Source organism: Parasteatoda tepidariorum, chromosome 2 (assembly GCF_043381705.1).
Source record: "Parasteatoda tepidariorum isolate YZ-2023 chromosome 2, CAS_Ptep_4.0, whole genome shotgun sequence".
NCBI lineage: Eukaryota > Metazoa > Arthropoda > Arachnida > Araneae > Theridiidae > Parasteatoda > Parasteatoda tepidariorum.
Window position 1 is genome coordinate 45,392,645 of NC_092205.1, and position 17,814 is coordinate 45,410,458.

Consider the following 17,814-nt stretch of genomic DNA (forward strand, 5'->3'; position numbering starts at 1 on the left):
AAACTATTTTTTTAGAAATGCAAAAACTAGACAAAATATTCATAACAACTGATATTTTTGAATTTTATGTTGAAAACACTTTTTACTAATTTGTAAAATAAATAACTACAATTAATTCCTTAATGCATGCTGCTTCAATACTTTAAAAATGCAAAATTTAATTGTGCTTTAGTTTTATGGCAATGTTAAATCTGCTATTTCTACATACATTTTTACTTAGAAAAATATACACAAAAAGGAAAATTTATTTAGACATCAGTTTCTACAGATCTATTTAAAAACAAGGTTCAATTGTAATTTGTAACAGTAGAATCATAGTAATACAACAGTAGAATCCCAATTATCCAAGAACTTTAGAACCAGGAGTTTGTTGGAAAATTGAAGTTATTGGATAATTTGATGATTTTTTCAAGTTGAGTTGATTTTTTAAATGTAAGAAATATTAAACTTTGAGTGAGTAAAATTACTAAAAACAAGTAGTGAGAAATGAATGAAATAAATCTGACATATCATATCTAGTTTCCTCAACAACAGTCCCCTTTTTTTCACTTTGATAAAAGTTTTTGGCAAAACTTTTTTTATTACATACTCCAATCATTAGCTACATTGAAAATTGCATCTTTTATCATGTGACTCTTCCAAAATTTTACAACACTTGATTTGTTTTTAATGATAACAAGTTCCAAATAAAAGCTATTCACTGTAACCTTTAAACACCTTCGATTAAGAGCCCTAGACAAAAGTACTGCAATAATAATGAAACATGTATCGGTGAACTTACAAAAGTTGAATATGTCAGATAATTGAAATAATGTATGAGTGGGTATCAGATAATCAGGCTCTTATAATAATGAAGTTTCTAATATATTACCATAGGATTTTTGGTATCCTAACTGAACGCTCTGCTTTCAGAAATAATATATTAACTAAATCCAGTAGACACTTTTTGTAAAATTGTAATGTGTTATGTGTTGCTTGGGAAAAAAAGTAAAATAAATTTATAATTTAACAGAAATGTGAAATTTAAACAAGCATACAAAAAAAGAAATTAAAATTAAAAGTTATTTAATTTAAAAATCAATCAATAATTTTCATTTATAGCTGTACAATTTATTTTTATCACTGCAGTTATTAAAACTTTTTCACTCAATAAATAACGATTTAAATTATTTATGTAAACTCCAAAGTCAATAACAAAGGACTTACTCTTTTAATGAAGTATACTGTAGGCATAAGTTGACAGTAAATGGGAAACCAAAATTTAATGAAATTAGGAAGCTTGATAAACCTTAAGAAATCAGTATAAGTAATTCAGTTTGATGCATAGGTAGAAATTATTAATGTTTATAAATTGCAGTCATTTAGCTATAATGTATTATGGAGAATTTTTATTTCACAATCTTAAGTCAATAATGACTAATACTGAAATTAATAATTAAAATCCCTAAAGGTAAAGATTTGAAGTAAAATTTAATATTTCAATTGCATACATTAAATACATAAAACAATTATTTTATTGAATAAAATGATGACACAAATTAATCTGATATTTGTTTTTTGTAAAAATACATAATTTTAATAAGTCATTAAATCTGAATGGTATTTCAGAACTTTTAAAACTGCACTTACATTTTCGTCAAGAATATAAACTAAATAATAATAAGCGGAAGGTTTGTCTTTGAATTTTGTTTTTCAAATTGGCAGCCATTGGAAAGAACTTTTCACATCATTGCAAAATAGTTTTATAACAATAAAAATCTGTTTGAATAAGAAGTGAAATTAAATTTTTTTAAAAATACTTACGAGTATTTGAATATACAGACAAATATGATATAAAATAAATACAAATATTACATATCACAGAAAAAATCAAATAACAAATGTTAGAACATATAATATAGTTATATGATAACAAAATTACTAATCACTATTATATTCAGTTAACAATCCACATATTGAGCATTTTATAAAGAATGCTCAAACAAAAATTTTAATGAATATTTAATGATTAAAAAAAATTCAATAAAAGCTAATTATCTTTAGGTGATATTTCATTTTACTTTGCATTATCACCAATATATTTGAAAACAAACTAAATTTTGGAAATAAGAATTATAATTCATTCACATACATTTACAGAAACATTTAAGAACTTTCTGTCAAGACTTGGATTCCTCAGAAAATTCCACTTTCTCTTGCAAAGATATTCTTCTTTTTAAAGGTTCCACTTCATTATTAGTCCTTAAAACATCTCCAAATGTCGCAGTTGCCTTCCATTTTGGTGTGCTGGTTCCCGTTTTATTTTCGGAAAACTGCTCAGCATCAAACATACTATCATTCATTCCTAAACTATTTAAACTTACAGTACTATTAGAAAATAACATATTTGGTTCCAGATTTTCTTGCAATATTTCAGCTCTAGCTGTAATGTCAGCAATACTAGATGAGGCACTAGCACATTGACTTTGTGGCATACTTTTTGTTTGGGACAAGATCTTTGTCAAGTCTTCAGTGCTGTAAGAAAGTGGACACATATTAATTGACAGTTATGAAACAAATTATAAAGTGTAATTTACTGTGGCGTTTTTAATTCTCCTTTGGCATTTTTGAGTAATTCTTAGATAACAGGATAACAGAACACAGCTATACTTAGACTTGGTAATCAAAGGTGGTAAGGACTTTCAGTAATATTGATAACACTAAGTTAAATACAGTAGCCTCTTGCAGAGTAAACTCCATATTATCATAGAAATGAAAGACAATAAATTAGATAGCAATATACACCCAAGTATGTAGCTGTAAACATTAATACATATTCATCTATACGGCAAAAATTTATCATTTCACAGTCAATCATCATTAGCCAAATGACGAAAACTTGACATTTGATAATATTGTAGCAATCAATTATCAAAAAATGGTCAATGGTCAGTGCAAATAATATAGGACAGTCATTGTCATTAACAGTCATTTGGTACACTGTCATTTACAGTCATTTAGTCAATGACTGTGAAAGTAATATAGGATAGATATAGGCTAAGATTAAATTTGGAATATTTTTGATAAATAGTGTAGATGTGCAGACCAAGTTGCAATTAAAGTCCTATAAAGCTCTCAAAGAATAAATATCACAGCTGCAAATCATCAATAGGAAAAAATCCAGTAGACTATATAAGATGATATTAATTTCATGATAGCTGTTGCAGAATATACTAAGTATTTCACATATAGGCAATTTTAGGGATCAAAATACAAAAACTTTATGAAATAAACAGTCTGTATTTTACATTTATAACTGCTATGAAATGAACTTGAAATGATTTTTATTATGCTAACTCATAATTTTGAACAGTAATAAACAATAATTTTATTAATGATAATTAAAGAGACTTTTTTTAATTAATATAAAAAGGGAGTTCTGAATAAAAATATACAAAATAAGAAGAAAAGCTTTAAACTGATTACTGTAATTGAGGCTAACATCATTATATATTAGTAATATTTATTTAAATATTAAAGTAAGCAATTAATTGTGTAAAAATGCTGTTTCAATGGGGAATTTTTTAGGAAACTTACTCAATTTAGGCATTTAACTAGTAGACCAGGAGAAACTGGCAAAATCCAATAGTCAGTTCAATAAAGTTGGCAGCTAAGAATTGTCAATTATTTAAAATAATAGGTATAATTTACCAGTTCCCTTATTAACTACTCCAAAACGCTGCCATTAACGATTATTTAAACTTTTGTGGAGATATCAAATCATTATTTTTACATTGTAAATTAATCTTAGATGTGCAATTAGTACCCCTAAAAAAACTGGAGTTACATACTTACATTAAATGTCACAAAAATTGACATTTTTATGTCATTAACTAACAAAAATCATGTGGTTTTATTTACTTTTTTTGTAATTTTCAAAAAAAAAAAAACATTTCAGAAGAGTAAAATCATTTAAAATTTTAGAGGAAAGGGAAGACATGCCTGGCCCTGGTGGGTCACGCTTTGGCAACAGTGTCAGTCTGGAAAAGCTACTTTTAATGGTGTCAGAGCAATTAAATAAAGCTTTTTACATCTAGTTTGAAAATTTTACTTTACTAATATGCTAATAACAAATAAATAACTTACTAATATACGAAAAATAGAATACTATTTATAAATTTTTTCTTCTAACACAGTGTGATAAAAATCTAAAACCATCTAATTATTGCTGCAACAAAAATTTAAAGCAAATTTGTGGAACCAGGTCATAACACTTTTCGTAGAAAAAAAAATTGGAATTTTTTTATATTTTAGATTGAATTGGAATATAGAATGAATTGGAGCATGATTGTAATATTGATAAAAAATTTTGTACAAAAATGCTCATTGTGGAGCAACAAGCACAAAACTGTGCATGCAAATAAAGTAAGGTCTTATATATCTTTTGAAAATTCAGTTCTGTTTATAAGTTTAATTATTATTTATTAACATGTGTTAACATATAAAATGTGCTAAATCATTGTGCCATTCCAATTGTGGATAAAACTTAAAGTAGCAAGAAAAACTAAACGTATGAATGCTACATAAATAATTTTTCCGTTATACAAAATATATTTGTAATATTGTACATTTGAATTCAAAAATTTTCCCACTCTATTCCTTTTTCAAGAGATTTTATGATTATCTTAACCAGTACAAATCACCCAATCTCATGGGTTAATCTTCTTCAATTGATCTTGGATCAATTGGAATTAATAAATCAATCAAAGCATTATTTCAATTGATTAATACAAAAATGGAAATAATAAACAAATTTCTATTTATAATATTTCATAAGAACATTGTATATTAATAAATATTTGATACATAATTATGAAATAGAATGGAAGAAAAAACATATATATTCTCAATAAAAAAAACTATTAATAGAAACTAAAAAAATTAGGAAACATTTGTATATGCGCACACAAAAAAAGTAAAGTGATAATAAACTTAAATTTCATAACATTAATGACATTAATTGAGTGAAAAATAGAAAATAATTTATTCCAAGAAACACAAGTTAACTTTAGAAATAATAAACATACTGGGTTACACAGAATGAAATCTAAAATCAGATAAAATTTTGAATCAATATCAAAATAAATCTTACAAACATGACATTGTTAATAAAAAATTATGCAGATAAAGTTTATGTTGAACAGTAAAAGATTAAATTTCTAATAAATTGGTGTAGTTAGTACCTGTGGTGGCGACTAGATGGCAAACTGTTACATTGTCGAGGTTGAGGAAGTTTTTCTTTTTGTGCATTTCGATGCATTTCAATTTCATCACACGCTTTTCCTAATAAAGTAATACTAATGGCTATTTTTGCACTTATTAAGCTGTAAAAAAATAAGTTTAATTTAAACATTTTTTTTATTTTAAATAAAACATTTTTTTATTTTAAATACAAATTTATCCATAAATTAATATATCTATAAATGAAACTCTAGAGTTTAAATAATTTAACAAGTTTAAAAAAATTTGAAACAAAATTCCATTTATCACTAAAAACTCTGAAAAAAATAAAATCCTTTAAATTTATTCAAAGTATAAATCAAAATCTTCATGAAAATAATAATTGCAACTTAAAATAATACCCAAACATTGAGGTAAATAAATTTTTACTAAGTATCAATACAAGCTTTTTTTATAGACTTATAATTGCTGCATCAACGAAAATAACTTCAAATGAAAATAAAATTTTTTAAAAGAGGTTTAACTAAACAATAATTAATTAATGAAAATTTCTATAAAAAAAAAAGTTCCAAAATGTCAACTTTTCAAGGTTTTTAGCAGAGCTTTTAATTTTTCATGAGTACTTCTAGAGTTTTTTTTTTTCTTTTTACATTAATTTTGAAACCCCTGCATTTTCTAGGTTTTTCTTCAAATAAAGAAAAAATATACAATACTTTACAAACAATAAAAATTCAAACTTGGCTATTTTACCTAAAATAGAAAACATTAAATTATTTACATACTTATTTAAAGCTTTCTTTTTACTAACATTCACAGTTTCTGAAAACTGTTAAGGATTATATATAAATGATGAATAAAGAGAATGAAATAATAAAGTAAAACAACAAAATAATGCATAAATATTGAGAAAAAATAGATTTTTAACATAGCATTTTCTTTTTTTATTTTCTTCTAAAGTTTAAGAAGCCAGAAATTCTGCCAAAATTTGGTTGAATCTCATGCCTGATGATTAACACTTATAAAAGTTGATAAATATATACATATATAAATGGAGTGTTTAATATTTTTATAGGTTAAAAAAAATTAAATTAACTACACTATGCAACAAAAAAAAAAGAATAATTATTTAATCTAACAACAAAAGACATCAAATCAAATGAAATTAAAAAAAAAAAAAGAACATTTTTCTAAATTTGCTAAACACGTTTCTGCAACATAAGTTTTCCTGTATTGATAATTCAAATAATGTCAAAAAAATACTGACCATAAAAATACAAGGCAAGAATTGAAAAATCCCCAAATGCTAACAATTGGTATAGATCCAATTACAACCCGTAAGACTAATGCACCAAGAGGTAGTGGTATAAATCCCATTCTTCGAGAAATTAAATCAGAGTGATCAGCAAATGCCTATAAAAGGAAAACAGTTTCAAGTTTAATGCAGCAAGAAAAAAGTTTTGTACAACATTAAACATGACTCTTTATGATACAGTGAGCACATTGTTGCATAGCAATATACAGCATAGGTAGGGGGTACAATTATTAATACACAACATACTAAACAAATTAGAACAATTTGTTTCGACCAAATATGAAAATGATAAAACGTTCAACGATCAAAATTACAGACATCATTCACTATTGTGTTATATTCTGAAATACTAAAATATAAGGAAGGGTTTCAGTTATGCCATCCAAAATTCACTTTTACTCTACCTTGATTTTAGAGAATTAAAACAATTTATTAAACAATTGCGAATTAGAAATCAATTACAGACATCATTCACTATTGCGTTATATTCTGAAATACTAAAATATAAGGAAGGGTTTCAGTTATGCCATCTAAAATTCACTTTTACTCTACCTTGATTTTAGAAAATTAAAATAATTTATTAAACAACCATGAATTAGAAATCAATTGAATGCAAATCAATATGTTGTATTATTTTTGATAGAATACAATACTTATTTTTCAATAATTTGGATTTGGATTAATTCAATAATTTTGATCATGTTATTATTGTCTTATTTCAAATTATTCAAAATTTGGATTAAGAAAAGCTTTGCTTTAAGATTAATTTTTAATAATAAAGCAGGGCAAAAATATTATTTAATACAAAATTTTAAGAAATATTAAGACACTTTTGATTTATGTTTACTATATTAAATTTTTAAAGTTTCATAGTTGGATTCATTTATAATGAATATTTTTTCTTCTTCTTAAATTCATATCTATTCAAATTTTTTGAGTTTCAAGTTAAGGATGCTTTTAAAGAAAGCTGAAGGTATTTTTATCTATATAATAATAACAATAAATTATAGAAAAGAACACTAAATGTACTAAACAAATTTTAAATATTTTTATAAACTTAAAAGATTAAAAATGAAAAAGAAAAAACTTACATTTTTTAACTTGCAGCTAGCTAAATCGTAAGCCAGGCTAACAGTATAATCACGATAAACCTGCAAAAAGAAAGGTACATAAGAAAAAGAAAGAGGAAATAGTTGAAACAAAAAATATTTATACAAAGAAGAATAAATAAGATTAAAAAAATAACTAACTTCAAATGTAATTTCATTAAACCTGGTGATAAAGGCATGCTTTGTCCAATCAACAAACATTTCAGCAATAACAACACCAAAACAATAAGGTAAAAGAACCATAAATTGGTCTGTAAAAGAAAAGCGTTTATTTTGAAATCATGTTCACGCAAGAAAATTTTTTATAATGCCCAATTAGCAGATTAACTAATCAAACAACTTTGAATTCTTAGTTATAATAATAATAATAAAAAAAAAACTGAAATGAAAAATTTTAATGTTAAGTGGAACAGTCAGATTTTTTAATTACTTAAATAAACAAAATCTGTTTTTAATTAATGTAGTCACATTTTGTTTTCTGCTGTAAAGGTTTCAAAAATAATCTGTTTTATTACTTTAATCAGGGGTAGAAAATTTAGTCGAAGCATGCCATCTGTGCATCTGTGTTTTTGGATAAAAACACAGATCAAAAACAGCCTATCATTCTTTTATAACAGTTGCTTGTTTAGAAGACTAATGATGATTATTTTTAATTATTTTATGGTGGTCTGAGTTAAATTTTAGAGGTCCTATATCAAAGGAGGACAATTAATTTCAATCCCTGACTATAATATTTTTTGTATTGTTTCTAAGCTCTCATTGTATATTTGTTCAATTAAAAACTATTAATTTATCAATTAAACATAAAAACTAAATATCTAGTTAACGAATTTAAAATAAATTTCTTCTAGCCTCATCATTAATCTAATGCTTAGCATAAAAAGCACATGTAATGTTTGAACACTTCTTTAAACATGCCGAATAAAGATTGCACAAAGAATTTTAGATTATATTTATAAATTTATTTTACATATTTCAAAGTAATGTTTAAGATTTTAAATATATTTGTAGTTTAGCCCTTTAAATATCATAAATTTATATTAAATGAATGTAGAAATTCGCTTCATAGTTATTGATAGCGCCACAGCCTAATGAAAATAATTTCACTAGGATTATTTTAAAAAGTATGCTTTGCCTAATTAGTATTTAATAAATACAACATTTTAAACCTTTTCAAGCTTTAAACTGTCTATCTTGTGCAGTAAAAACAGGTTATTTAAAAAGAATTCAAGACAGTGTGACTTAGCTAGATCTGGGCAAGAGGGAACATTTATTTCTGAGTGCAAATTTAAAGGGGCATCAAATTCATTTTACTTAACTATTAACGAATTTCAGAATATAATGCATATTTTTCATCTCATACTTTATATTAATTTAAAACTCTATTTTGTTAATGGAAACATACTAACTATTATTTTAATATATTTCATTAATAAGAGGGGAAGAATATTCTTTAATCAATAGTCTAGAAAATGTATATAAATTGGTTTTTTGGTCTACAAGGTATCACAGAGCACTTTCTTTGAATTTTGAATAACTAATAATATATTTTTAGAATTATAATTCAAATTTTTTACAAAATCATTTTAATATGCATTCAAATTTCTTAAACATGTTTTTCCTACCTTTCCCCTCTACCTAAGTATCATTACCTTAATTACTTGTTTTATTAAAAAGCATCTTATTTTATCTAAACCTAAAAACTTACTTGAGAATTCAGTTTCTACTTAGTCAATAATTAAAAATTATTAAAAAAAAGAAAGAAAAAAAGGGGCTCTTTAGTTAGACATAATATTACGAAGGGGTGTAAAAATTAAATTTGTCTACTCTACTACTTAACTTGCTACTTTAACACCTCTACTGCTTAATTGAATGAAATGTAGCTAAATAGAAACACTAATCATAAAATCAGCTATATTGCATTAGAAGTATAATTTAATTTTGCACTTAAAGTAACAATTAAATATTCCACAAGAAAAAAAAAAGAGAGAAGTCACAAGGCAAGTATATTTATCTAATATAAAGCATTTGAGAGTGGTTTATTCAATATGAATACTATTAAAGTATACAATTTTGCTCCTTCACTTAATGTTCTCAATATCAATTCATATTTACATAACATAAGATGCAAGACTTAATTATTAATACAAAACATATCGTTTCTCACCAAAGAATAGACCGAAACTTACCATAATTCCAATTATACTCTTTCATAGTTTGTATAATGACAATAAATAACAAAACTAAATAATGAAATCTCTCTCTAACATCACTACAAGACATTTGGAAAAGATTGTTTTTCTCAAACTTTTTGAAAACCATGCTTTTCAGCTCAACAAACTGAAATATAAATAACAATAAATAAATTCAACTGCTTTTTGTTTTTCAAATAAAGTAAATAATCAACACTTGAGTAAAGAAACAGGCATCTAATAAAATACTTACATTATTTGATAACATGATAGTTAAAAGAGCTTTGTTTTGTGAGTTGATGGCAACGTTTAAAGTTGTAGCTTGTATTAGGACAATAATTGAATGAATAACTTATTCACAAGTTAAGAAAATTCCTTATTGAATACATTGTAATATTGAGCAAGCAGTCTTGAAATTAATTTGATAAAACTTGGTAAATAAAGTTTTTTACAATGAGTAAAAAAATAAAAAAATTATAATTTAGTGCAACAGGAAGTAAAAATTTGTAAAATATAATGAGTTGTTTTAAAAAATGATAAGTTTGTCAACATATTTGAAAAATATCTATTTTCTTTGACACATGTACCTTAATTCTTAATAAACCAAGAACTCAATAAATATTTGAGATTTTAATAAGGAATTTTTTCTGAAGGTTTTATTCTGCATACTTGTTTTTAGAATAAGAATTTAAATACATAAAAGATCTTTAATTAGATAATTATCAAAATAATTTTAATATTTTATTAATAAATTATTCTATAGACTACTATTATCTTTATATACTTATACTATTTATCTTTAAAATACTATTTTTTCTAAAAAAAAAAGGGCTAATAATTTTATTTTTTTTTAACTTGAAAGTGTTTACTAAAAAGGAAAAATCATGTGAAATAGCTAACACCCTATGGGGAAGAAAAAATTATTTTTAGACCAACAACTTAAAAATTGAACTGCATTTTATGAAAACAACCCATATATGTCACTTTCAAATTTAATCGCATTGCAAGAAAAATTCTATTTTTTTTAAACTTTGATATATAATGTAGGCAAAGTTAATGCACCCCTGTCAAAAATTTAAGGGATACAGAGTATTTTAAACTGCCTTGAATAAAAACATAAATATAAAGAGAGAATAGATTACATTTAAAGCAAATTAAGTAATTTCTAAATAACTATCCAATAGCATTTTTTTGTCAAATTTAAATCTTTTTATGATAATGTCCTCAGTATAATTCCTTTTATAATGCAACATAGTTTTATGATTCCTTTGAATTATAATTAAACATTAACAGACAATAAAAGGACAAAATTTTAAATTTTCTTATGAAAAACCTAAGCATTTCTTTATAAAATAATAATAATAATCAAAGAAAAAGCATAAACAAAAAGGATACAGACATAAATAAGACTCAAACATAAATGTGGCAAAAGACCTATATGCTCTCTTTTTCTTCCTCTTGGTTCTGTTGCAGTCCAGTATAAAGCATCCAAAATATCTTGACCAAAGGAAGAAAATAACTTATCTGCTACCTAATAACAAGTTTAAAGAATAGCACTTTAGAAAAATATCTGAATTTGAAACCCATTTTTTTTCAGAAAAAAAGGGTAAAAATAAATTTTAACAACAAATGTGTTGAATGGGCTGTGAACCTAATATGGAATTTATATCAACAATAATATTTTGCTACTTTTTCAAACTGGAATAAAATGCTGTTTTATCTAGTTTATTTAAAACAAATCATGAGCCCTGGTGTCTCAGGGGATAGAGCTCTCCCCTTCCAATGAGGTGATCCAGGTTCAAATCCCAGCGATGGCTGGTTGGTATGAATTCTGCACCTGGCTTGCACCGACCACAATGCTCATCTAAAATGTCCCCAGTGGTACACGGACCATGGGTCAGAATTCCCTTGCTGTCGGGCTTACCATGGGAGGTTTGCATGATTTTTCTCTCCCTGCAATGCAAATGTGGGTGAATTCCATTAAAATGCCTTCCACAAAGACTAGTTATTCCCAATGCTTGATCCAGGAATTCATGTCTTCTGGGTTAGGTTCAAAATTAGAAGGCTATGGAATTGAACATTGATAGTTGTAAGCTCAGAAATGGGTTGGCTGTTCAACGCCGGTTATAAAATAAAACACTTATATTACAATACATAAATGATGCAATTTATATTTTAGCAAGCAAATTTATATTTTAGCATACAAAGAAAATTGTTGAAAGAAAAACCCAAGATTTCTTTTTCAAAAAAAGATTTAATTTTTTAAAACCTTTTTTAAATAAATTAATTCCTAACCTCAATACTAACCTTCATACAAATGCAAAAATTGATTTCTACCACAAATTAAAACAAATAATTACGTTTATTCAAATTAAAAATACAGTAGAACTTAAATTTAACTTCACCCACTGATTGATAACGATTTCCTGCTTTAAGTGTATTTTCATCTTGGATACTTCTCCTTTTCTAAATCAATCATGTGTGAAAATCTTGGTATTTTGAGTATTCTCCAATTCTATTTCCCTGAAATACTGACGATTGGAGTCACTTTTCACCTAATGTTAGTCGATAATTTCTATGTAATTTGAAGCAGTGGCACACATAAAATCACCTCAGATCCCCCCCCCCATTTAAATAATGTAAGCAGACACATGATGGCCGGAACAAGAAATTCTGTAAATTTTTAGAACCTTTATGGTTACATAGTTTTGTTTTAAAATAAAACAATTTTTCTCAATTTATACATAAAAGATTATTTTTGTTCAACTAAATATTAAATAGCTGACTATTTTATACATAAAAAATAAACATCTAATTTAAAACGAGAAAGACACAATGTTTCATACATAAAAATATTTTTTCCTTATCATATATAAATATATATTAACATTATGAGCAATATTCTCACATAAATTTTTTTTTCTTCTCTCTCTTTTTGCATTCTGTCCCATTTAGAATCCCATTAAGAAAAAAGTGATTACTGAAATGAGCAATTTGAGTTTGTGTGTTGCAGCTATTAACATTATTGTAAAAACATCAGAATTTCAAAAACCATGTGGAAACCATCAGCAAGAACTATCAAAAACATTGAAATCATCATGTCAAAAAGTAAATAATTAAAGGCGCAACTCAAAATTCAAAAGTTGTAATATCATAATAAAATTATCGGAACTTTATTTGATTTATTCGAATTTATCATAGCCAAATAAAAAAAAGAGGTAAATAAAAGTACACTTATACAATAATTCTTCTGTTATAAATCGGAATGAAAGTGTAACAAAATCCACACTCATAACTGGTGCTATACTATCTTTTATTGATTACAATTAACTTTTGTAGGAACCTGATTTTTTTATTCGTAGAAGTCCATGAATTAACCACCTAGAAATTAGCGGAAAAATCATGTGCCCATGTAAGTTTTCTTTTCTTTACTAAATAAATTAAATTTAAGTTTCAGATTATATTTAGGCATTTAACAAAATATAATTAAATTAATAAGCATTTAAATTTTAGTGGAAATTTTCATGTTCCTGATATAGCCACATCACATTATTTACGAAATTTTTGTCTACTCCAACAAGCATATTTAAAACTAGGTGCTATATTGTATAATTATAATTTAAAAACAAAGTTAAGAATGAAAAATTTTCATAATAAAGCTTACCTCCAACATATTAAACATAATGTATAATTTGATCACAGATTGACTTTTCACAATATGATACAACATTGATGTATCAACATACATCATGGCAAAGCTCACACAACCTAAGATGATCACCTTCAACAGATCACAAATTTCAGCTGGTTGCAAACTTTGATATCGGTAATGAGTCCCAAAAAGGAAGCTGAAAGAGAAAAAATAGAGATAGACATTTTTATTACTTAACACTAAAGCTTGGGAATAATAAAAGGTTTTAAATACAATGGATTGTGTACTTAACACAAAAATTAGCACAAATTATGACATAATTTTTTACATTTTTTATTCTATGAAACTATTATCTAGTTAAAATGCTACCCCCACACAGAAGTTTCATATTAAGACTCAGGTGAAGCACATGCATCAAACCTATGATTTTGGGGTATGAACTAATAATTACAATTTAATATAATATGCAATGAGAAAGGTCCATTGTAACAATAAAATGAAATTTATCAAATCTATAACAGAACTATTAACAGAGCTGTTTGACAATTATCTTTATTAGTTTAACTGTTTAAAATGTTTATCTTTTTCTTTAGTTAATACTTCATGTATTCCAGACCTCTCATATTTGGGTCACAATATCACTTTGAAATTCAAGAGAATAAAACCAAACATTTAAAAGTATTATTAATTTAAAGTTTAATTGTCAGTTAATATGAACAAAACACATAAAATTTTATGATCAAGATCGCATAACTATTTATCCTTAAACAAGTATACAATACTTGCTTACAGATAAAAAAAAAAGAAACTTTTTAAAGATTATTTCAAAATTTGATATAGTAGATAATCTTAATACCTTATTATGGACTTCAAAGTTCTAGAGAAAATAAACCAAACTGATAACAGCGATCGAAGAGGCAGAAAAGTAAATATGAACAAAAAAGCATCTATACATTGGAAGAATCCATACAATATAAACTGAAATATTAATCATAGTTAAGACACATAAAATTTTTTAAAAATAAAAGATAATTAGCATAAGTTATTTAAAAAAAAAGATACCTTTTCAATTTCTTTTGGTATTTTTAAAAATACATAAAATTTTTCCCGTCTTTCTGTAAACCGCTGCTCATCGTTTTCTAATTGATAACCTCTTCGCAATTCTCCAAACACATAATCAAAAACTGATGAATCTGAAAAAGAAAAAAAAGGAATAAAAAAGTTACTGAAAAAATTTATAAACACAAATTAGGAATGTACTGAATATTTTATTTCTATTTTGCAGAATTAAATAATATAAATGCACATACAGAAATTCTTACATTTTGCAGATACTTTTTTAAAAATTAATCAGGGTGTGCACAAGATTTAAAATATCAAATATCACAATTTGAAAGTTATACACTGTGATTCAAATTCATAGATTAAAAATAAAACAATGGGATTTCTAATCACATGTTTAGAAATCAAATATTAGAATTCATATTCACACATTTTTTAAATAACATATAGCCATTTCCATTCATGCAATTTAAAAATCAAACACCAAGATTTGTATTCATATAATTTTAAGATCCAACAACTTGAAATCGTGTTCTCATCATTTATTTAAAAGAGTTAGAAAAACTAATTCAACTGATTGAAAGCAAAGAACAATTTTCAAAAAACTTTTATTACTTTCCTAAAACTAATTTTATTAATTTATTATCCAAGAATGCATTCAAAAATAGCAAAACCAATTATTAGTTAGGAAATGTAGGCATTATTCATCAAAATTCTTCTATTTTCCATTTTTAAAATTTATGGGGGGCTTCAATTAGGAACTGCCATTATCATTTTCAAGCACTTTCATTAACACTACTCCTTAAGTTTATTTCGAGTTCAAAAGAGAAAAATTAACATTAAAAATTAAAACACAACAATAAAATTTTTTTAAAATAAAATATTAACTTCCTATTTTAAAACTTAACTTACTTGCTTTTTCCTTTTCTTTCTTCTTTTCAGGACCAGAATTAATTTCTTCTACACCAGATGATTTTGTAACCAAATTTGTTAGAGAGCTTTTTTCAATAAACTTCTTTTCCTCTGATATTTTGACATCTAAGTTTGATAACATTTACAATCAGTATGTTTTGCAGAATATCAAATTGCAATTATATTACCAGTTAAAACACAAACAAAAAAAAAAGTTAAAAGATATTAGAATCTTTTTATAGTAATATATTGTAGAAGCTTATTCAAAATGGTTAAAATTCTATCAGTTATGGATTTACATTTTATAAGAATTATTATTAACAGTAGCAGTTTATTTGCGTTACACTAGAGCTGCACAATTGGCGATGGGCTGGGAAACATCCTTAAGGATGATCCAAAGTTAAGCCATAACAATTGCCTGACGACCTGACTGCAGTGGCGTAAACAACACCTCTGCAATCTCCGTTGTGAAGGGGACATATAACCTTTGAAGGTGCAAAGTTTAGAAAAACAACACTAACAGCTACAGTTAAAATGTTTTTTTTTTATAACTCATAAAATATACTTTATTTACTTCCAATTCATCCTCTGCAGAGGATCAAAATTGTGATGGCATGTCTTTGGATCATCCTCAGGGACGCTTCCCAGACCGTCGCCAATAGCCCATTGTGTAGCTCTAGTGCGACGTAAATGAACAACAACACAATTCATTTTATACATAGTATTAACCCTTAACTAAACTTTGAATATAATTAATGTAAGATAATTAGTTATTTTAATTTCAATATAGTTAGTGGATACAATTAAGTACCTTTTCATAACGGTTATCATTTTCATTATCTGAAATTAAAATAAAAGTAATGATTATGGTGATCCCAATATCTCTAACATCATAGCGTTTTTAATAAATTTTTCCTTGGGGAGAGTCTATCATAGGATGGATTTTTAAAATTTACAGGAGAGAACATTTAAGTCTATGTAGGCCACTGAGTGATCTGCGAAGTTTAGCATTTAACTATAATTTTCTAAAAACGAACTGATAATGCATACCCTTGGTCCCTTCACAGGCTGATCAAAGTGGTTGCTCATACGCTTACTAACCGTTGGGGATATTTCCGTATTGTGATCTGTTGCGCCAACTACAACTGCCTAATAGATATTAAACTTGCAAATTTTTAAAAAAAACAAAAACATATAGATGTTTACGAGTTATAGATGGCTATGAATTATTCCATTTCAGTTGATCCCATTTTGTGATGTTTTCTTTAGTTTCTCGGCTGCTGCCCGGAATTTGCCAAGTCTTGTGCTGCCACAGATCACGATACGGAAATCTCCCCAGACAGTGTTGCTCGACTTTGGTGATTTACGAGGAACCGTGTCGTATGATCAGTCCATTGTGGGACATTATTGAAATTATAATAAATAGAGTAAAAAACGTAAATAAACGTTTTTTATTTGTATCTAATTATAAGATAAGTAATAGTAGCCTCCAAAATTACAATGAATTTATAAGCATATAGAAGGAAAGGGGGAAATTTAAAATTTTCATTCAGGGAAAAGTTAACTTTTATCATTATTCCAAAAACATCATTTGTTACGTATCTAGTAATTGTGATGGTTATGATTGGAATTGGTTGCTGTTAAAGAAATTCTGTTACTTTTCTATCATTCAAATTTTTATTAATAATTAGGACAGTTCCAATGCCTTGTTTAGGTCTTCAGGGGCCACTTTCAGCTCGACAGTCACAGGTTGCACATTCCCGATTTTATTCATACCATTTTGATGAAATTGCATGAGTATTAAAATTCGGATCATATCACTATCATAACAAGAGTTTAACAGGCTATGAAGATATCTAAGAAATAGACAACGATAAGGAAAACTTAAAATCCTTCGTTACTCATTTATTTCGTTAAATATTGTTCAACAGCAAACTAATATTTCTCACTAAAAACAGAATAATGGTACACCGATATACAGAGATTAATATAGTATATAGGTTTGATGAAATATTACAAACGTTTAGGAATTTCTGGTTCTATTTTGCTGGACGAGACGAATACTTCATCACTTATTGACATCTGGATTTTATTAGATTTTGGTTCTAAATTTGTTGAGTCTGCTAAAGCTTCAGCTACACGGGCTAATCTTTCATCGTCAGTCATTACTGTCTGTTTACTTTCTGAAACACATGGAACATCTAATGTTGATAAATTTTCGTTCTTCAGCGACTCCATGTTGTTTGGTTACCTGGAGAAACTAATGGATCATTCAAATTTAAAAATCTCCATGATTCGAATTTTTTTTCACTTCTAATAAATTAATTTATTGCCTTAATGTTCTTTATTAATTTA

General features: G+C 26.1%; 1 protein-coding gene across 1 annotated transcript; it reads right to left on the minus strand.

The window, feature by feature from the left end:
- Window positions 1-225: 225 nt before the first annotated feature.
- LOC107453692 (transmembrane anterior posterior transformation protein 1) lies at window positions 226-17,757 on the minus strand. The gene is made up of 13 exons (XM_043042639.2): window positions 17,481-17,757; window positions 15,460-15,585; window positions 14,548-14,678; window positions 14,342-14,463; window positions 13,498-13,681; window positions 11,229-11,364; window positions 10,087-10,184; window positions 9,831-9,981; window positions 7,783-7,892; window positions 7,624-7,683; window positions 6,485-6,630; window positions 5,223-5,363; window positions 226-2,514 (listed from the first exon to the last, which is right to left on the minus strand). Exons 1-13 carry the CDS (start codon window positions 17,695-17,697, stop codon window positions 2,160-2,162), a joined length of 1,977 nt encoding a protein of 658 aa, XP_042898573.1. The 5' UTR covers window positions 17,698-17,757; the 3' UTR covers window positions 226-2,159.
- Between the last annotated feature and the right edge of the window lie 57 nt (window positions 17,758-17,814).